The 23,217-nt window shown below is 43.5% G+C and overlaps 1 protein-coding gene across 1 annotated transcript in view; it reads right to left on the minus strand.

Annotated features, from left to right (window-relative positions):
- Positions 1-6,883: 6,883 nt before the first annotated feature.
- Positions 6,884-23,217, minus strand: part of LOC121568043 (CXADR-like membrane protein) — a 115,355-nt gene continuing 99,021 nt past the window's right edge. The window contains exons 3-8 of the mRNA XM_045219603.1: positions 20,003-20,160; positions 16,397-16,598; positions 14,382-14,549; positions 11,321-11,443; positions 10,624-10,765; positions 6,884-9,826 (exon numbers count right to left, since the gene is read on the minus strand). Coding sequence (XP_045075538.1) covers positions 9,478-9,826; positions 10,624-10,765; positions 11,321-11,443; positions 14,382-14,549; positions 16,397-16,598; positions 20,003-20,160 — 1,142 coding nt within the window. The 3' untranslated portion in view covers positions 6,884-9,477. The remainder of the gene's footprint in view (positions 9,827-10,623; positions 10,766-11,320; positions 11,444-14,381; positions 14,550-16,396; positions 16,599-20,002; positions 20,161-23,217) is intronic.

Consider the following 23,217-nt stretch of genomic DNA (forward strand, 5'->3'; position numbering starts at 1 on the left):
TTTAATATTCACATGGAGAAGTCCACAGACCCACTCCAAAAGTCTTTCGGAGCCATTATCGACTCAGTGGGTTTTGTCCAACATGTCTCTGGACCTACTCACTGCCACAGTCATACTCTGGACCTAGTTTTGTCCCATGGAATAAATGTTGTAGATCTTAATGTTTTTCCACAAAATCCTGGACTATCGGACCACCATTTTATTACGTTTGCAATCGCAACAAATAATCTGCTCAGACCCCAACCAAGGAGCATCAAAAGTCGTGCTATAAATTCTCAGACAACACAAAAATTCATTGATGCCCTTCCAGACTCCTTCTGCCTACCCAAGGACGTCAGAGGACAAAAATCAGTTAACCACTTAACTGAGGAACTCAATTTAACCTTGCGCAATACCCTAGATGCAGTTGCACCCCTAAAAACGAAAAACATTTGTCATAAGAAACTAGCTCCCTGGTATACAGAAAATACCCGAGCTTTGAAGCAAGCTTCCAGGAAATTGGAACGGAAATGGCGCCACACCAAACTGGAAGTCTTCCGACTAGCTTGGAAAGACAGTACCGTGCAGTACAGAAGAGCCCTCACTGCTGCTCGATCATCCTACTTTTCCAAATTAATCGAGGAAAATAAGAACAATCCAAAATTTCTTTTGATACTGTTGCAAAGCTAACTAAAAGCAGCATTCCCCAAGAGAGGATGGTTTTCACTTCAGCAGTGATAAATTCATGAACTTCTTTGAGGAAAAGATCATGACCATTAGAAAGCAAATTACGGACTCCTCTTTGAATCTGCGTATTCCTCCAGGGCTTAGCTGTCCTGGATCTGCACAGCTCTGCGAGGGCCTGGGATCGGGAGAGACACTTAAGTGTTTTAGTACTATATCTCTTGACACAATGATGAAAATAATCATGGCCTCTAAACCTTCAAGCTGCATACTGGATCCTATTCCTACTAAACTGCTGAAGGAGCTGCTTCCTGTGCTTGGCCCTCCTATGTTGAACATAATAAACAGCTCTCTATCCACCGGATGTGTACCAAACTCACTAAAAGTGGCAGTGATAAAGCCTCTCTTGAAAAAGCCAAACCTTGACCCGGAAAATATAAAAAACTATCGGCCTATATCGAATCTTCCATTCCTCTCAAAAATTTTAGAAAAAGCTGTTGCGCAGCAACTCACTGCCTTTCTGAAGACAAACAATGTATACGAAATGCTTCAGTCTGGTTTTAGACCCCATCATAGCACTGAGACTGCACTTGTGAAGGTGGTAAATGACCTTTTAATGGCGTCAGACCGAGGCTCTGCATCTGTCCTCGTGCTACTAGACCTTAGTGCTGCCTTTGACACCATCGATCACCACATTCTTTTGGAGAGACTGGAAACCCAAATTGGTCTACACGGACAAGTTCTGGCCTGGTTTAGATCCTACCTGTCGGAAAGATATCAGTTTGTCTCTGTGAATGGTCTGTCCTCCGACAAATCAACTGTACATTTCGGTGTTCCTCAAGGTTCCGTTTTAGGACCACTATTGTTTTCACTATATATTTTACCTCTTGGGGATGTTATTCGAAAACATAATGTTAACTTTCACTGCTATGCGGATGACACACAGCTGTACATTTCAATGAAGCATGGTGAAGCCCCAAAATTGCCCTCGCTAGAAGCCTGTGTTTCAGACATAAGGAAGTGGATGGCTGAAAACTTTTTACTTTTAAACTCGGACAAAACAGAGATGCTTGTTCTAGGTCCCAAGAAACAAAGAGATCTTCTGTTAAATCTGACAATTCATCTTGATGGTTGTAAAGTCGTCTCAAATAAAACTGTGAAGGACCTAGGCGTTACTCTTGACCCTGATCTCTCTTTTGACGAACATATCAAGACTGTTTCAAGGACAGCTTTTTTCCATCTACGTAACATTGCAAAAATCAGAAATTTTCTGTCCAAAAATGATGCAGAAAAATTAATCCATGCATTTGTTACTTCTAGATTAGACTACTGCAATGCTCTATTTTCCGGCTACCCGGATAAAGCACTAAATAAACTTCAGTTAGTGCTAAATACGGCTGCTAGAATCCTGACTAGAACCAAGAAATTTGATCATATTACTCCAGTGCTAGCTTCCCTACACTGGCTTCCTGTTAAGGCAAGGGCTGATTTCAAGGTTTTACTGTTAACCTATAAAGCGTTACATGGGCTTGCTCCTACCTATCTTTCCGAGTTGGTCCTGCCGTACATACCAATACGTACGCTACGGTCACAAGACGCAGGCCTCCTAATTGTCCCTAGAATTTCTAAGCAAACAGCGGGAGGCAGGGCTTTCTCCTATAGATCTCCATTTTTATGGAACAGTCTGCCCTACCCATGTGAGAGACGCAGACTCGGTCTCAACCTTTAAGTCTTTACTGAAGACTTATCTCTTCAGTAGGTCATATGATTGAGTGTAGTCTGGCCCAGGAGTGTGAAGGTGAACGGAAAGGCTGGAGCAACGAACAGCCCTTGCTGTCTCTGCCGGGCCGGTTCCCCTCTCCACTGGGGTTCTCTGCCTCTAACCCTGTTGCAGGGGCTGAGTCACTGGCTTGCTGGTGCTCTTTCATGCCGTCCCTGGGGGTGCGTCACTTGAGTGGGTTGAGTTACTGACGTGATCTTCCTGTCTGGGTTGGCGCCCCCCCTTGGTTTTGTGCTGTGGTGGAGACCTCTGTGGGCTATACTCGGCCTTGTCTCAGGATTGTAAGTTGGTGGTTGGGGATATCCCTCTAGTGGTGCGGGGGCTGTGCTTTGGCGGAGTGGGTGGGGTTATATCCTTCCTGTTTGGCCCTGTCCGGGGTTTCTTCGGATGGGGCCACAGTGTCTCCGGACCGCTCCTGTCTCAGCCTCCAGTATTTATGCTGCAGTAGTTTATGTGTCGGGGGGCTGGGGGTTAGTTGGTTATACCTGGAGTACTTCTCCTGTCTTATCCAGTGTCCTGTGTGAATTTAAGTATGCTCTCTCTAATTCTCTCGTTCTCTCTTTCTCTCTGAGAACCTGAGCCCTAGGACCATACGTCAGGACTACCGGGCATGATGACACCTTGCTGTCCCCAGTCCGCCTGGCCTTGCTGCTATTCCAGTTTCAACTGTTCTGCCTGCGGCTACGAAACCCCTACCTGTCCCAGACCTGCTGTTTTCAACTCTAAATGATCGGCTATGAAAAGCCAACTGAGATTTATTCCTGATTATTATTTGACCATGCTTGTCACTTATGAACATTTTTGAACATCTTGGCATGGTTCTGTTATAATCTCCACCCGGCACAGCCAGAAGAGGACTGGCCACCCCTCATAGCCTGGTTCCTCTCTAGGTTTCTTCCTAGGTTTTGCCTTTCTAGGAGTTTTTCCTAGCCACCGTGCTTCTACACCTGCATTACTAGCTGTTTGGGGTTTTAGGCTGGGTTTCTGTACAGCACTTCGAGATATTAGCTGATGTAAGAAGGGCTATATAAAATAAAATTGATTGATTGATTGATTAGAAACACAGAGAAAGGTGGTCCCTACTGCACTGTAGCTCTCTCACCTAAGTCACCATGAGTCACCAGTATAATACCATTACAATGTCACACACATGAGAGGCAGCTGCTAGTGAATGTCAGTTTCACTGCTTGCATTTGCCTTGATTGAAGCAAAAAAATGATGTCATGCCGTATAACTTGTCATTGTATATTTTATTTGCAAATTAAATAGTAATAACTCAGAAGTCGTAAAAATATACATTTTTTACTTGTGATATTTACATGGATTGTTTTCGTCAAACAAACTGTACCGCTTTAAAAAACCAAAGAGAAGCGACTGCGAAGAAGATGGCAGATGAGTGAAAAGTAAAGAGTGGTTCATATTTCCCTTTATGATGCCGTGCTGAGCTGTCTGACATCCAGACAAGGTCGTTACAGACAGAGACAAACCCCTCAACCCCCAACCCTCACTCATGATGAGCACAGCACACAAAAGTGCAAAGTACATGGATTCAGAATAACCAAAATAGAAAACGAAATAAAGCTTCATAAAACTTTCTGTGATATATATTTACAATAATCTGTTTTTAGCCAAATACAGGTATATGTTTACATCAAAGCAAAGCATTCCCCCTCATCTGCTCGATGGCCTTTGACATGCAGCTCCCTTTGCGTTCCTCCTTTCTGAGATGGACTTCCACCCCTCCACTTTCAGAATGTCACAACACATCATGTTCCCGTGCCAGAGGCTGTCCAAACACAGTATGAGCTTCAATCTGTCATGCTGGACTGCTTATCCCAAAAACTGCTTAAGAACACAAATGTGGTGGCTACAAGAGATTCATATTCATATAATATAATGCAGGATAATCAGAATGTTGAATCATTTCACTTACGTTTGAATGCTGACAACAACATTATAGTGGTGCCACTTTAAGACCCATTTTGTCTGGGAGTGGAGAAAAAGCCTAGTTTAAATTCCTGATTGCTTAGACAAAAGCCTATCTGGATTTTATTTGGAGAAAACAGAGCAGCTTTGACAGTCCACAAAGCTGGCACATATGTGGAGAAGCAACGCGAGGGCTCATAATCTGGGGAATTTGCCACCTGAGTCCTCCAGTTGCTTGAAAGCAAATAAAAAAGCTGGAGGAATTTAAGACAAAGCATCTTATCCTCCACCGAGCTGCTCCTATAGGCAGAGGAGGGAATTTAAATGGAGGAGCCTAGAGCTCTGGCTCGATATCAATCTTGTTATACGTCCCCTCCTCTCCCACTACTCTCTCACGTTCCCTTGAAAACTGTGTTAGAGCATTTGTTTTTGAGAATGCTAAGACACATAGCACTGTTTGTGTGTGTGTGTGTATTGTCTCCTGGGTTATGCAATGGTTATTTTTGTGCTCCCTTTGGTGGGGAGCGCCATCAGTCAGTCGTAATACCCCCGACCATCCATCAAATGTATTCTGAAGGAACAGAAATAACAAGGCTGACTGTTTGGGCTTTCGGTTCACTGTGTACTGTGTGTGTGTGTGTGTGTGTGTGTGTGTCTGTTTCTGTGTGTGTGTGTTTGTTTGTCTGTGTTTCTGTGTGTTTCTCTGTGTGTGTCTGTGTTTGTGTGTGTGTGTGTGTGTGTGTGTGCGTTTGTGTGTGTTTGTGTGTGTGTCTGTGTTTCTGGTTGTGTGTGTGTGATGGGAAGCTGTCAATACACAAAGAGACCGGTGCATGGCTATATTAAAAAACAGCTTTGCCTGACAGATAGCATGCGAGCAGCTTCCAGAGGCCTAGATGAGTATGAATTATGGACGGGCATTGTCTCGAGACACCGCTGCCACTAGTGAAAACAAGATTGCTGCCTGTGAAACTGAATTTAATTCAATAATAGGCATCTACTGTTAGTCACAGAAACTAAAATAAACACTGTGTGTCTGCACTGCAACCGTATCCATTCAGATAGGTTATGCCTGGCTGGTCCCCTTATTCTTCTCCCTTGAATGAGAAGCTAACATGAGAATGTGTGGGTGTGGCCCTGAAGGCTTGTACCCAATTAAAACACATCAGCTTCCCTGGCCAAATACAAACCATGTTCTCTTTAAAAAGGCATTTCTTTCCTCATTGGACATCTTAACACCACCACCAACACCACCACGATCTTGTCTATTAAATTAAATGACTTCATGTGCGTATATCTATCTGTATGTACAATATAAAACAACACTATGACTACATAATGTACATTAGTCCCTTGGCATGGATTGTTGCCTCATTATGGAGATGTACACCCTCTGCATTGTGATTGAGTTACATATAGACCCATGGGGCGGCACACAATTAGCCAGCGTCGTCCAGGGTAGGGGAGGGAATGGCCGGCAGGGATGTAGCTCAGTTGGTAGAGCATGGCGTTTGCAACGCCAGGGTTGTGGGTTCGATTCCCACGGGGGGCCAGTATGAAAATGTATGCACTCACTTAACTGTAAGTCGCTCTGGATAAGAGCGTCTGCTAAATGACTTAAATGTAAAAAATGTAAATATAATCATGTTTACAGCAGAGACCCTTGTGCGCTTTCAGTCAGGGTCTTTGTCCACTACTTTGTATAAAAAGCCTACAGACAAGAACGGTATCCTACATGCCTCTAGTGCGCATTCCACATTTCTGAAGAAGGGATTAGCGTACACGCAATTTCTGAGACTGAAGCAAATGTGTACTAGTAAAACAGACGTTGAAAACGAGGCTTTGAAAATGTATAGACAGTTTGAGGCCCGCTCATACCCGAAAGAATGGCTTGATGATGCTCTCAGTAGAGTACATACCATTGATGAGACCTCTACCAGAAGGGATAAAATGATTACAAAAATAAATAAAATAAAAAGCAATTTTATCTGTACCATTACATATTGTCCTGTGAGTGATGACATCAAGGGAGCTATTAAGAAACATTGGAATGTGCTTATGGCTGATCCTGCTTGCCAAAATATTTTCTCTGACCCTCCTTTCTTTTCACACTACAGGGCCAGGAATGTCAGGGACTTCATTGTTCGGGCTACCACGAGGTGACTGGCTTCTACCCCTGTCGTAGTTGTACGGCATGTAGGGATTCCTGGAAAAACTTTACACTATCAAACAGTTTCTCACATGCAGCTCTTCTAATGTCATATACCTTATCTCTTGTCCATGCAATAAGCAATACGTGCGCAAAACCATTAGACCGATAACAACACATATTATAGAACACAAGAGTGCTATAAGGAGAAATGACCCTAAATCCCCTATTGCACGTCATTTCTCAGAGGCCTGTCACCCTGTCTCTTCCATATCCTTCTGTGCTATACAGCAGATACAACGTTCACGTAGGGGGTGTAATCTTGAATTAAGTCTTCTCCAGACAGAATGCATGTGGATGTTCTATTTAAAAACTCTCCACCCATGAGGCATGAATGAAGAATTGTTATTGAAGTGTTTTCTGTAACTGGTATATTGCCTCTTATTTGCGTTTGATACCCCCATCTAGTGGTGTCTCTAGCTCCCTACTCTTACAATCCTGTGTTATTTACTCTGAGGAAATGTTCACAAGGTATATCCATAAGCAATAATTGATTATATTTCTCTGTCCACTTTTGTATATAACCTAGATCATGCATTATATTGTACTAGGTACTGATTTATAGATTTTCGGATGTATTTTCTTGCCCATGTGACATATGCAATTATCATTGAAATAGAAACCAGGTGTGTGTGCCGACAATTTCCACTGATGATGACCTGAGGCCGAAACGTCTGTGTTTTCTTTTCACCTTTTATTTATGCACCATAATGTTGCAATAAACATCTTTATTTTGCATTCAAGCCTCAGTTTTGGATCCATTCCTTTTTTTGACAGTGTGCGGGTCTCTATCTCTTCCAGTATTGTTATTTTGACTCCTACGCACCTGGAACAGACACTTTTCAGTAGTAAGGACCTTAAAAGAGCACAGATGGCCTCTGATCAGTTATATATAATCAGACAGGTTTGGCTTACGCCCCTGTCTCTCTGTGTTTTGGCTGTAGATTCCCAAAGCTGAATCAACACATATAACTCAAACCACATGTGCATTCATGATAAGGACAGAGAAAGAAACCGTCAAAGGGGATAGGGATTGATGTACACTGCACTGGTCTGACAGATGTACAACAAATGGGATGGCTGATGCCAAAGCCTGGCCAACGTACTGAGCAGCCATCAACACAATGAGACAGTAATCGAGTGCCACTCTGTTGTTGTGGATCCAAGGAGAGTACCTACCAGCGGTGGAACCATGCACACTGTACAATACAAGTTCCTAGAATCATACTCCTTCCTCCATTCAATCATCCACAGTATTTGGGGGGATTAACTTCAAGGTCATGTATGTCTCTGTACCTATGTTTGACTTCCTTCCATTCAGTACCTTACAAAGCATAGAAAATAATCTATGTTCAACACACATTCACTGCGTTTTTGACAGGTTTTAGTTTCAGTGACATTGCAAAACAGTGGAGGTAAATAAAAGAGTAAAAAAAGCAACGATGACCCATCCTGGGGATTGGTGGCACTTCTTCAGACTGAGACACTGTCTGTCACCCTTCACAACCTGTTAGACATGCCCGGGTGGGGGGAGTAAAATAGAAATATAATAGATATTAAGCCCCCCTTGTCTTAAAGGTATTATTTTCCAGTATATTCAGTAACGTATCTCTATGTACTGTACATTAACACCCAATTCACCCATATGTTAATTTGGGGAGTAGTTTCCGTACCATATGGGATGGTAACGCCAGTCCTCGGGGGCCTGATTGGTGTCACACTTTTGCCCCAGCCTCAGCTAACACACCTGACTCCAATAATCAACTAATCATGATCTTCAATTTAGAATTCAATTAGTTGAATCGGCTGTGTTTGCTAGGGACGGGGGAAGTGTGACACCACTCCGATCCCGAGGACTAGAGTTGCCCATCCCTGATGTAGGATGTCCACAGAGCTGAGAGACAGGATGTGGAGAGAAAAATAAAAGTTTCATCAGAACTCTGACTACCATGTCAGTGAGACGTCATACGAATGTGGCTAAAGTTTCTCCTGTTGAGAAAAGCAGATGTTCTCTGAATGGGGTCAGGACCATGGAACATGGTGTGTCTTAGATGTCGTCATGGAGTGCATAAAGCATCACAGAGAGTCTGGGGCACAGGAGGCTGCTGAGGAGAGGACGGCTCATAATAATGGCTGGAATGGAGTGAATTGAATATGGAAACCATGTGTTTGACGTGTTCGATACCATTCCATTTATTCCATTCCAGCCATTAATATGAGCTTGTCCTCCCCAAATAAGGTGCCAACGGCCGCCTGTGGTCTGGAGGGGTGATCTAACGGTTTCCCTCGTCACAGGGAACACAGCCTGGTCTCTGTCAGAGGGCCAGGGGTGTGTATGTGGGTGTGTGGCTTGTAACGGGGGCTGGAAGCTCCGGTGTGTCTGCCTGCTGGGAGTGGTGTGGTTGGATGAGTCAGAGACACCACTAGGCTCCGACTTTGGATCTCTCTTTTCTCATCCCATCCCTTCTTTCTTAGTTTTTCTCTGCACTCCTCTTGTCCTTTTGATTTGATAAATAAATTAAAGCTCCACTCGGGTTTTCCTTCCACCTCACCGCACACAGCATTGTGCTCACTCACTGCTTCCCATTCCTTCAAAGTTTAAAGAAAAGTGTAAAAATAAGTTATTTAGCAGAGAGACATAAACAGAAATGTGTTCTGTCTCTGGTTTTTTTTGTTGTTTTGTTTTGTTGTTTTTTATTCAGTAGGGGGCAAGCATTTCTTATTTTCCCTTTTTAAGTGTGCATTCATTAAAATTTGAGATTTATATTATTGATTATTTTAATTACATCCTTTTACTAGTTGCATTTCGTTGTTTAACAGAAGAGTTTGTGTCTTTGAAGGGTTGTGGGGAGGGGGTGGGTCTTATACATCAACACAGCCAGGATGGGCTCTCTTCTCCTTCCTACACAGTTTGAAAGGCCTTGGTCTGGGCAGGGACCATGAGAGTGGGGGGAGTGGGCCCAGAGATCTGGTTCCTGGAGTTGATGTTGAATTTGGGGGTGCCGGGGGGCTCAGGGGTCTTGTTCGGGGGTACCACCGTGGTGTAGGCTGGGGGGGACTGAGGGAAGTCATGGGGCTGTCCGTTCTCCTTAAGGGCAGCTATGGCTGGGGGCCGAGGGCGGTGCCCGCGGGGGACGGTGGTGTGCACCATGGACTGTGTTGAGGAGGCCCCAGAGCGGGAGCTGCCAGAGCGGGATGAGGACAGAGAGTTGGGCTTCACCAGCTTGGCCTTGGGAGCCTCAGCATCTTCCCTGTACGGATACACAAAGCAAAAACAAACAAGAGCTACTTAGATTCGGCCAGTCATGACCCCAAGCATGCACACAGAGACAAACTTAGACAAACTCTATGGCCTTTCTGAGGAGAGCCAGTGGAGAAAACTGTCTTATACAATCAGAGAAAAGGGTTTGGTGACGCTCCACTGCACTTGCTGCATTATCATCTGGGTCTGACACAGTGTCTAAATAAAGATAGTCTAATTCGTCACATTACATCGGCGCCATCGTCACCGACCCCACTTCAGAAAACCTACGAGCTCCATCCCATCCCACCCACTCAGTGGTTAAACATGGCATGTAAAAAGGAAAGACCTCCACGTAGTCTGCATTATTTACTACACAGTCATCCCCAACCAAGCTGCATTATTCATCTGAACACCGGCAAATAAGCAGCTACATAGCCTCCAAGTTGTAATTTTTCTTATTTTTCTGCTGTAACAAGTCATTCCATTAGCAGCCTGGAGTCCCCAGTTTACTGTAACTCTCGCTCTGGTAGTCAAACACGGCCTCAATCCACACCTAGGCCCTGCCGCCTGTTAATGGCTGCTCTGGAGAGGAGAGAAGCTCTGGGCACGGGAGCAGAGAGGTGTGAAAAGGAGGCTCTCAGAAACCAATCAATACTACGCTTGACAATGATGGATTTATTACAGACACACACGCATGTGCACTTACACATGCAGAGAAGTTGGTGCTTTGCTTTAGTATTTAAGTTAGAGACAGAAAAAGAGCAAAAGAGGAACAGAAGAAGAAGAAGAAGGAAAATAACTGACCGGATCTCGTTGGGAGTCTCCTCCTCCTCATACTTCTTCTTCTCCTTCTTGCGGAAGACGAGCCAGATGATTAGGATGATGAGGAGAACACCAAAGGAGACGCCCACCACGGCACCTGCCAGCACGCCCATCCCTCGAACATCTGTGGATCATCACACATCTGTGACCTCAGAAGGGCAGCGGAAAACCACCATACATGCACCTGTACATACAGTATCCACACTGTACTGTGTACACACGCAAATATTGATGCTTCTCACATAAACAATCCCTTTGATTTAGTCCCGATAGGTAAATCCTGTGAATTTGTGGATCATAGATTTTGCTGGTGTTGTGTGTATTATGTGTTCAGTCCCCTACAAAGCTATGAATCTAACAAAACGCTATCAAACCATTTCTGTTGCTGTGTTAACTTATAAATCATGTCCCCAACAGTTCACCCCATTGTGACCCTAATATTCCTGTGCCTTTCTGGAAATCTAATACTGTGACATTGAAACATTACTGTTTGAGCGTAGCCGATGACCAATGGCCACTGTTTTAACAGTACAGTCCCCAGTGTTGGGTTACTGAGGTGCAGGGGAGTGGAGCGAGGGCGTGAGGGAAAAAGAATTTTCAGGTGCTGTTGGAAACTACAGTCATCCATCACCATTGTAGTATGGTATGGTGCGGAGCCGGAGAGCAGCTCTCTACTCACATTGCATGGTGACCTCGATGATGCAGTTCTCCTCTCCCACGTCATTGCTGGCGGTGCACTTGTAGACACCTGTACTGTCCTTCGTAAGGTTCCGCAGGGTGACGATCGCTGGATTCTTCAGATCTGTAAGAGAGATAGATAGACCGTGATTTAACAACCTGCTCAACTTGGGAAAGCTGAGAGGACCAGGGTCTGTGGTGCAGTTTGTACAGTCATGGTCAAAAGTTTTGAGAATGACACAAATACTAATTTTCACAAAGTCTGCTCCCTCAGTTTTGATGATGGCAATTTGCCATGTCCCTCTTTGCCATGAAAATAAACGTAATCCCCAAAAAACATTTCCACTGCATTTCATCCCTGCCACAAAAGGACCAGCTTCCATCATGTCAGTGATTCTCTCATTATCACAGGTGAGAGTGTTGACGAGGACAAGGCTGGAGATCACTGTGTCATGCTAATTGAGTTTAAAATAACACACTGGAAGCTTTAAAAGGAGGGTGGTGCTTGAAATCATTGTTCTTCCCTGTTAACCATGGTTACCTGCAAGGAAACACGTGCCATTATCATTGCTTTGCACAAAAAGGGCTTCACAGGCAAGGACATTGCTGCTAGTAAGATTACACCTAAATCAACCATTTATCAGATCATCAAGAACTTCAAGGAGAGAGGTTCAATTGTTGTGAAGAAGGCGTCAGGGTGCCCAAGAAAGTCCAGCAAGCACCAGGACCGTCTCCTAAAGTTCATTCAGCTGTGGGATCGGGGCACCACCAGTGCAGACCTTGCTCAGGAATGGCAGCAGGCAGATGTGAGTGCATCTGCCCGCACAGTGAGGCGAAGACTTGATGTAAATTATGTAAATGTAAATGGAGGATGGCCTGGTGTCAAGAAGGGCAGCAAAGAAGCCACTCCAGGAAAAACATCAGGGACAGACTGATATTCTGCAAAAGGTACAGGGATTGGACTGCTGAGGACTGGGGTAAAGTCATTTTCTCTGATGAATCCCCTTTCCGATTGTTTGGGGCATCCGGAAAACACCTTATCCGGAGAAGACAAGGTGAGCGCTACCATCAGTCCTGTGTCATGCCAACAGTAAAGCATCCTGAGACCATTCATGTGTGGGGTTGCTTCTCAGCCAAGGGAGTGGGCTCACTCACAATTTTGCCTAAGAACACATCCATGAATGAAGAATGGTACCAACACATCCTCCGAGAGCAACTTCTCCCAACCATCCAATAACAGTTTGGTGACGACCAATGCCTTTTCCAGCATGATGGAGCACCTTGCCGTAAGGCAAAAGTGATAAGTGAACAAAACATCTACATTTTGGGTCCATGGCCAGGAAACTACCCAGACCTTAATCCCATTGAGAACTTGTGGTGGATCCTCAAGAGGCGGGTAGACAAACAAAACCCCACAAATTCTGACAAACTCCAAGCATTGATTATGCAAGAATGGGCTACCATCAGTCAGGATGTGGCTCAGAAGTTAATTGACAGCATGCCAGGGCGGATTGCAGAGGTCTTGAAAAAGAATGGTCAACACTGCAAATATTGACTCTTTGCATAAACTTAATGTAATTGTCAATAAAAGCCTTTGACACTTATGGAATGCTTGTAATTATACTTCAGTATACCATAGTAACATCTGACAAAAATATCGCATAACACTGAAGCAGCGAACTTTGTGAAGACCAATACTTGTGTCATTCTCAAAACGTTTGACCATGACTGTACATGTATTTCCACTACAATGGTTTCAAGCACTTATACAGTTAGCATGACCTTGAAGAGCAATTTTATTAACAGCATGTAGTAAATCCTTGCAGTGAAGTACTGTACTACATCAAAGTCTACTCAGCTCTGATCCACTCCATTCTATGATAATCTAGTAACAGACCAGCAGCAAGAATAATGCATTGTGAGGCTTTATTGAGATTAAATTGTATTGATGAGTGTTGAGCCTAGTTAGACCTGACTCAGGTCTGTTTTGGGCTTTCCATTCCTGTCTGTAATAGTGTGTCAGCTCTGATGTATCACACTTTGTGGGATGGAGCAAGAGTAGAGGAACTCGCAAATGTTGATCTTGGCCTCTGAGAGATTGGATGTACTCAGACTCAGAGTGGCTTTGGTGATTGAAGAGCAGGCCCGTAGACACTGGGGGAATTTAGGGTGAGTTAAAAGAGTTTGTCTGAGAGAATGATGGAGCTTTACGGGGCTAAGAGTTGCTTAGTCATCCCCGATCATGACAGCCACGTGATATTACCTTTCACCAACACCCATAAATAATGGGCCACGACGATGTGTTTTATCGCCCAATGAAAACGAATTAGACTGAACAAATGTTGTTTCATGGAGGTCGTTAATTTCTAGGCTTTTGGCATGGGCACGTGTCATCGCTAATGCGAGTTGAGTGGGGAAAATAGGTGGTAAAACTGGAACGCAATGAAGGTGTGTTGTTGTGTGCCTTGAGGGGTAGATGCGTCTAGGCCGATTCAGCCATTGGTCGATTTTTTCTTGAGTGGATGGTCACGGGGCCAGAACATAATTACTAATAATTTGTAGAATGCATAAATGCATAAAACATAATAATTTCAAACCTTGCTTATATTTGTATACGATCACATACTGTATATCTCTCTATTATGCGTGGGAATACTTTTGAACATATTTTCTCAATTAAAATCATTTGGAGCTGATTTGCTGGTGTTTTTACAGTCTTTTATGTCCAACAATAATAAACAATAATTTTAAAAAACTGATTTTCTTGTGCAGAAAACTTGTGGGGCCAAATAGAATCTCCCGCGGGTCAAGTTAGGCAGCCAGTTGGGGAACCCTGGCGGAATTGCCGCTATCAGGAAGTTTTGTGCTATAATGAATCTCCATTACATTTCGGTGTTTCGGAGGCAGACTGGTATTTAAGTGTTTGGGGATAAAACAAAATCTGGGAAATACTATCATCAAAATGTCATATTCTATGTAATATCCTCTTTAGTGGACCCGTGTTTCACATACACATGGATGAAGTGGGGCGCAGCATGTGTACTTGTGGACAATCTATTTACCTCTCAGTGCCAGTATGGGGAGTTTCCCAACACTCTTTCCCTTATCCAGCACCCTCTCCCAATTGTATTTGATAGGGTCTGAGCCGTCATTGGATTTGCAGCTCAGTTTAACATCACTGCCCTCCAACAGCCTGCCGTCCATCCAGCATCGCGGCTTAGAGGGCTTCACTGTAGAAACAACAGAACAGTAGTTATAGAACACTCAAAATAACACTATAATACAAAAAGATAACACAGGATGGTACCTAATACGGATAATGATTCATTCTTATAATATACTGTTTAGCTCAGAGTATGACATACTGTAGCAGCATGTGTAAATGTGAAAGAATACTGAAAGATTATTGAGTGTAACAGTAGCTTGCTTGTTTCTCATGGTAGTAAATGCTGGGATTAAGAGTTGTGTTAAAGGCCCCAGGTCTAGATCATTAAGTGACTGTGAGTTGGTTTTGAAAGCCTGCAGACAGAGACAGGTCAGGAGAGAGTCCTGTGCTCCTGAGTTCACTAGATGGCCAGCACTGCTCTAAGCTCTATGCCGCTTCACAGCAGCTGCTCCAGTCCTCCTTATATCTCTCCATCCATCCCTCAACCCATCCCTCCATCCCTCAACCCATCCCTCCATCCCTTCCTCCTTCCATCCATCCATCCCTCCCCTCCCCTCCATCCCTTCCCTCCCAGTCTAACCGGCCTGGTGAACATGCTCAGTGAGAGATATAATGAGGGGGCTGAGGAGAGTGCCGGGGATTCTGCAGTACATCTCACAGCTCTGTCAGGGCCAGTTAGGCCAATCTCTCTGCAGCAGGAGCAGCCAGAGTGAGGACACACACACACACTGACACAGGGGCCCAGACCCAGCCAGTCACCAGCTCCGCTGCCAACCCATAATCTTAACATCGGGACTGCGAGAGAAAAATGCAAATGTTCGTATCTCAAAATCAAACACGTCACTGCAAAGCTGAGGGCAATTTGTAAAAATCTAGGCGCTAACTCAGTGAAATGTCTTTATGTAGGAGAGGGAGAAAAGAGAGAAAGAATTAAGAGACTTCCATTAAAGTACCAATTAACTAATCTCCCATGATGTTTTAATAAATTGCATGGTTTCTGACATTGAGAATGATCTCACTTCCCCCGTTGGACTACTAGACGGCTTTGTGGTATTGCTGCTCTTCACTTGCCTGTCTGTCCTTCAAAGCTGTTTGTCTATTCAATGATATGCAGAGGCACATTTACCACAGAGCCATTGAAAACTAAGCCATTTTAAACAGATCCAACAAGCCTCTGTGTATAGGGGCAATGAAAAAAACTAAACAGAACAGAGAATATAAAGCAGCCCAACTGGCTTTGTCATCATAGTTATGAAAGCTGAATGATGGCTCAGAACTCTGTATGGTGTTTAATAATTAAAAACAGATATAACAAATATTAAATCATCATAAAGAGCTTGTCTGCAGTATATTTGATGACAGAAAACTTATTTTCATATCATGATGGCAAAAACGTTTCCTAATGTTTAACAGCTAAATTCTGCATCATCTGTTTCAAGCTGACATGAGGTCAATCCACAATGTCAGCCATTTTTCGACATATACAGTACCAGTCAAAAGCTATTATCAAGGCAAAGGGTGGCTATTTGAAGAATCTCAAATATAAAATATATTTTGATTTGTTTAACACTTTTTTGGTTACTACATGATTCCATATGAGTTATTTAATATCTTCACTACTATTCTACAATGTAGAAAATAGTAAAAATAAAGAAAAACCCTTGAATGAGTAGATGTGTCCAAACTTTTGACTTGCAGTGTATATGATATGTTACTTCTATGTGCCTCAACAACCACACATCTCAGAGACCCTCGCAACGGAGAAACAAGGCCAAACAAAAAATCTAAATTGAATCACTCCGTCTGAATCAAATTGAATCATTAGATCAGTCAGCATGAGAGAGGAAATGTGCCGGGCTAATTCCCTTTTGATTAGCGCGTGTGAGAGACAGAGCTGGAGAGCAGACTCACCCAGCACAATGAGTTTGACATGGCTCCAGTGGTACTTTCCCCCCGTCTTGACCTTGCAGTGGTACTCCCCAGAGTCCGTCAGCTGTAGGTCACTGAGGAGCAGGGAGGCGTCTCCTTTCAGGTAGTCCCCGGCGAAGGACAGACGACTGGCCTCGCTGGTCACCTCATTGGTGTACACCTGGCCCCCGAAAAACGTGATGATCTGGGTTGGAGAGAGAGACAATGAGACACACTGAGAGAGCTGAATGCAGAGATATATGTAAATAAATCAGCTCTGTATCTGGATTTAGACGTACATGGACACCGCTTGCTCATAAAGACACATACACATACAGTACAGACATACCCTCTCTTTGTCTTTTTCTCTCTCTCCCTTGTAAACACACACACACACATACAGTGAGGGAAAAAAGTATTTCATCCCCTGCTGATTTTGTACGTTTGCAAACTGACAAAGACATGATCAGTCTATAATTGTAATGGTAGGTTTATTTGAACAGTGAGAGACAGAATAACAACAACAAAAATCCAGAAAAACGCATGTCAAAAATGATATAAAATTAATTTGCATTTTAATGAGGGAAATAAGTATTTGACCCCTCTGCAAAACATGACTTAGTACTTGGTGGCAAAACCCTTGTTGGCAATCACAGAGGTCAGACGTTTGTTGTAGTTGTCCACCAGGTTTGCATGCATCTCAGGAGGGATTTTGTCTCACTCCTCTTTGCAGATCTTCTCCAAGTCATTAAGGTTTTGAGGCTGACGTTTGGCAACTCGAACCTTCAGCTCCCTCCACATATTTTGTATGGGATTAAGGTCTGGAGACTGGCTAGGCCACTCCAGGACCTTAATGTGCTTCTTCTTGAGCCACTCCTTTGTTGGCTTGGCCGTGTGTTTTGGGTCATTGTCATGCTGGAATACCCATCCACTACCCATTTTCAATGCCCTGGCTGAGGGAAGGAGGTTCTCACCCAAGATTTGACGGTACATGGCCCCGTCCATTGTCTCTTTGATGCAGTGAAGTTGTCCTGTCCCCTTAGCAGAAAAACACCCCCAAAGCATAATGTTGCCACCTCCATGTTTGACGGTGGGGATGGTGTTCTTGGGGTCATAGGCAGCATTCCTCCTCCTCCAAACACGGCGAGTTGAGTTGATGCCAAAGAGCTCCATTTTGGTCTCATCTGAGCACAACACTTTCACCCAGTTCTCCTCTGAATCATTCAGATGTTCATTGGCAAACTTCAGACGGGCCTGTATATGTGCTTTCTTGAGCAGGGGGACCTTGCGGGTGCTGCAGGATGTCAGTCCTTCACGGCGTAGTGTGTTACCAATTGTTTTCTTGGTGACTATGGCCCCAGCTGCCTTGAGATCATTGACAAGATCCTCCCGTGTAGTTCTGGGTTGATTCCTCACCGTTCTCATGATCATTGCAACTCCACGAGGTGAGATCTTGCATGGAGCCCCAGGCCGAGGGAGATTGACAGTTATTTTGTGTTTCTTCCATTTGCGAATAATCGCACCAACTGTTGTCACCTTCTCACCAAGCTGCTTGTCTTGTAGCCCATTCCAGCCTTGTGTAGGTCTACAATCTTGTCCCTGACATCCTTGGAGAGCTCTTTGGTCTTGGCCATGGTGGAGAGTTTGGAATCTGATTTATTGATTGCTTCTGCGGACAGGTGTCTTTTATACAGGTCACAAGATGAGATTAGGAGCACTCCCTTTAAGAGTGTGCTCCTAATCTCAACTCGTTACCTGTATAAAAGACACCTGGGAGCCAGAAATCTTTCTGATTGAGAGGGGGTCAAATACTTATTTCCCTCATTAAAATGCAAATCAATTTATAACATTTTTGACATGCCTTTTTCTGGATTTTTTTGTTGTTATTCTGTCTCTCACTGTTCTAATAAACCTACCATTAAAATTATAGACTGATCATTTCTTTGTCAGTGGGCAAACGTACAAAATCAGCAGGGGATCAAATACTTTTTTCCCTCACTGTACATACATACACACAAACACAAACACACACACACACACACACACACACACACACACACACACACACACACACACACACACACACACACACACACACACACACACACACACACACACACACACACACACTACAACAACAACATCAAACACAGCTGTCACAGTAGCCTATTACTCAGGGCAACTGAGAGCCTGCAGATGGGGACTGCTAAACACTGGTGCCACAGCACATCAGTGCCACCAGAGCTTGGTTTACCTGCTGCGCTCGCAGGTGACGTCTGGCCATTTACACACAAAGACACACACACACACACACACACACACACACACACACACACACACACACACACACACACACATGAGCCCTGCCACAGGCACTCTGTGACATAACCCTGGCACCTGCGCTATGAGGTTCAAGTTACTGTGTTTTTGCATACGCATCCCCAGGTTAGCACCAGTGAACCCTGCCCTTGCTCAGGCTTTCTCTCCCCTCTGTGCTCCTGACACATTTAGCCTGTACGCTCGGCAACAGAGGCTAAATGTTGACAAGCTGCTCTTTTCCATTTCAACACGGCCTTCCAGCAGAAATTAAATAATGTATTCATTCCGCCACAGGCACAGTCTCATTCCTAATCACATTTTCAGACGTTTGATTTTAATTAATGTTCAATGTTATCTCCCTGTTAAATATTCAATGCAATGCGCCAGCCCCTTCAAGATATCAAAGTGTTAGACATTTGTTTTCCCCTTTCTTCCCTTCTCTCCCTCCTTTCTTCTCTGCCTCCTCCCTTCTCTCCCTCCTCCCTTCTCTCCCTCCTCCCTTCTCTCCCTCCTCTCCCTTTTCTTGTGGAACCAAATCTCTCACTGCTAATCAAAAGATCAGTGTGTTAATGAATGACTTCAAAAGAGAGAAGAAATCTCTTTCTTCTGATGAGGCCTGTTCAGATTTCACTGTCTTACTGTTATCAGATACTACATTTCCTTAAGAAAAAACAGGAACAAATCAAAACAGAAACTGATACTTTAACATCTTCTGAGAGCTACAAGACAAGTAATTACATTAGGACTGTTTTTAGACTCTGTAGATGATTTAAGGTAGGTGATAGGAGGGATACATTTTTATTTTATTAGGAGCTGGCAGTATTGATGCGGTCTAATTCAATTCTCAGGGACTGGAATGTCTAGGTATTTTTTGTCACAGCTGGTGTGATGTACAGGCTTTATTTAGTAACTGTGTCTCAGGTGGACATTCAGCCACAGTAATTTGTTTGCTACTGTATCTCTGTCGATATTTTAACACTTCAGGGAATCTGAAAAAGCCTATGTACAAAACCCTGAGCAGTTGAAATAAATAGAGGCATGAGGAATTGGGAGAGTGTAAGAGTAAACTGTAGGAAGTAGAAAAGGGCTGAGATCGGAAGGAAACAAATCGGAGGAACATTGTGTTGTATAAGTGTGCCTTTGAAAAAGCGATTAAAATTCAATCAAATTGGTTGCAACAAAGAAATTGGGAGGGGGTATAGAGAAAAGGAGAGAGAAGAGAGAGAGAAAGAAGGAAAGAGAGAAAATGACAAAAAACATCAGAAGAGAAAGAGAGAGCAGCTTCCTCACCACTCTCTGCTTGGAGTTGGGCTTCTGCAGTAGCCACTCGATGTCGAGGGACTGCGCATTGGACTGCCAGAACTGATGGTGGCACGGCAGGGTGGCGTTGTCTCCGACGACTCTCTTCATTTCTGTCTGGGCGCCGGCCTTCAGCAGGCTCAGCAGCACTGGAGAGAGAGAGAGAGAACAGAGACACTGTCAGACAACTAGAACCAGATACACCACCAGACAGCAGCCACAGGCAGAATATAGCTGGAGTAAAAAAACCTAGTGAGATAGGAAACAGAATCAGAATTACTAGGACATAATACGTTAAAGAAACATAATCAAACAAGCAAAACCATCCAAATCCCAATAAGACAAAGACTATAACTAGAGCCAATTTCTCCCAAGCCGACCTAGCTGTCAGGTTGTTTGCTGTACGACAGGGTCTGGGTTACACTAGGCTCAGTCAGTAGTGTACGTGGGGCTTGTGGCTCGGCCCTTGATCAGTGGCCAGACTGTCAGGGCCCTTCGCAGAAGGGGCCACTGGGCTAATTTATTGGAGGATGCTGGCTTGAGGGGAATTAGGGAGAGGCGTCGGGGGGATTTGCAGAGGGATGGAGCTCAGGGGGGTCAAGGGAACATACGATTCCCTCCACCTGGTAGACCCAGCGCAGGGAAAACAATGCACAGGCTTCACAGCCTCACTGGGCTTACTCACTCAAATGTGAGAGATATTTTTGGTGCTTCAGCATTAACGTAACTAGCACATTTAATTTAACCACTGCAGAGAGCGGGCTAAGAGCCTGGCTTCAAATAACTTTAAATAAAGTTATCCAAATGCTTGTTCGGATGCAGTATGTCCTGGTCATGTAAATATTGTGATATTACCAGTGGTATGTTGCTGATTAGGTGCTGAGTGGTTCAGTAAATCACTAAATATACAATGTGGTACACATACTTTTTTTTTAGGGGGTAGATCAGCTTTAATATTGCAGATAGATTGTAAATTCCATCAATGTAATTGACAGCATGACAATGATCCCAAACACACCGCCCGGGCAACGAAGGAGTGGCTTCGTAAGAAGCATTTCAAGGTCCTGGAGTGGCCTAGCCAGTCTCCAGATCTCAACCCCATAGAAAATCTTTGGAGGGAGTTGAAAGTCCGTGTTGCCCAGCGACAGCCCCAAAACATCACTGCTCTAGAGGAGATCTGCATGGAGGAATGGGCCAAAATACCAGCAACAGTGTGTGAAAACGTTTGACCTGTGTCATTGCCAACAAAGGGTATATAACAAAGTATTGAGAAACTTTTGTTATTGACCAAATACTTATTTTCCACCATAATTTGCAAATAAATTCATTAAAAATCCTACAATGTGATTTTCTGGATTTTTTTTTCTAATTTTGTCTGTCATAGTTTACGTGTACCTATGATGAAAATTACAGGCCTCTCTCATCTTTTTAAGTGGGAGAACTTGCACAATTGGTGGCTGACTAAATACTTTTTTCCCCCACTGTATATGGGACGGCTGTCAATCCTTTGGTCCTTAAATTAAACTGGTATACTTTTTTATTTATCACAGTTTTATTTAACCAATTATGTTCTTTAATGCAAGGCCGACAGACAAGTTCCTTACTTTTTCCCCCTTCCACTTTCCTCTTCCATGGTTGTAATTTTGGGTAGAGCAGACATTTCCATATGTTTTTGTTAGCTGCATGTGCAACATAACTCCACCAGTCCTACCAATGATATCATTTACGAAGATTATACCTTTTGTAAACATTTTGTCAAAAAAAATAGTTTTTTATCAATTCGTATATTTGAGTTTAACCACAATATTTGTTGCATTATTTGTTCTGTCGTTTCTGGAGGATTAAATTGAAATTGCAACCAACTTTCTATGGCTTGTTTTAGAAATAGTGATATTTGGGAGATTATTTCCTTTTCAAATAACTGAAAGTGAGATGTTGTAATCTGAACAGGGGCGGTGTGTTCAATAGGGCGATATGGGCGACGCACTGCCAAACGGGAAAAGGAAGGGATTTTTTTTCTAATCAATTATATCACGGCAACAGTAGTTATCAGTGTTGTAATCTAGACGTCTGATCTGCCACAGTGCCACACTGCCACTAAATGTCCAATCAGGCTAAAGTCGTGCTTCAAATGGCCCCCTCTTTTGGGGGCGATTTCAGTCAGGTTGAAAATCGCCCAGAAGTCTGTCATAGACTCCCATGTAAAATCTATTTTTTCAAATTTCAGAGCTTTCAATACAATCTCTATGGGTTTCTGAGGGCTTGCACTTACGCGCTTTCGTCATACGTAACGTAACCATGAACGTAACTAAGAAAAGAGCAGGTAGCAGCATCAATCAATTCACGTACTACTATCAAGATGGCTATAGCGTTCAGTGCAACTCGATTGTCTCTTTGAAAGAAGTTCACATCAAAGAGACAACCACAAAGTGCAGGAGCGCTTTTTTGAGTTCCTTCCCATCTCGGAATCAACCTCAGTCTCAATCGCCAGTGTGCTTTTGGAGAGACTGAACGGTCTTTTTGCCGACGACGTGAAAGTCAAACTCATTGCGCAAGCTTACGATGGAGCCAGTGTGATGAGGCGAGAGAAGGCAAAAGGTGCGTGAGCATTTCAAGAAAGGCCATTACGTGCATTGCTATGCGCATCAGCTGAATTTGATCATGCAGCAAGCTAAAAAGTAACTAGCAAACTAGTCCTCAGCATGCCTGATTTCAATGAGAAAGTCATTGACCGCTTTGCTGCATTGAAAGAGAGAAGAGAACAGTTTCAGTACAAGTAATGTAGCCTCTCTCTCTCTTTGTCCCTCCCTGTCTGTCTCTTTAACACACACACGCCCAAATCAGTTCACAGTTGATGTTGTTTAAAATAGTTATTTTTCATTTAAAAAAAGTAAACAATTTTTTTTACAAATCTATACAATTGGCCAGAATATGGTTGTTCATATTTACAAAGCCATACAGATAGCTGTGTTTACCTTTTCTAGAAATTATTTTCAAATTCTGTTTTCAGGCAAAATGTCTATCACTGTTCATTTTCACAAATCTATACAAGAGGGCAGAATATGGAAGTCTATAAAAATTTCTTATTACCAATAACTTGCATCAATGTTTTCAGTAGCCTCTATCAAAAGCTCCTGCTTGCTCAGGTGCACATATTTCCAATTCAACCATGAGGCCTTTTTGAAGCAAGTAATGTGTATATCAGT

This window comes from Coregonus clupeaformis, chromosome 6, assembly GCF_020615455.1.
Source record: "Coregonus clupeaformis isolate EN_2021a chromosome 6, ASM2061545v1, whole genome shotgun sequence".
Classification (NCBI taxonomy): domain Eukaryota; kingdom Metazoa; phylum Chordata; class Actinopteri; order Salmoniformes; family Salmonidae; genus Coregonus; species Coregonus clupeaformis.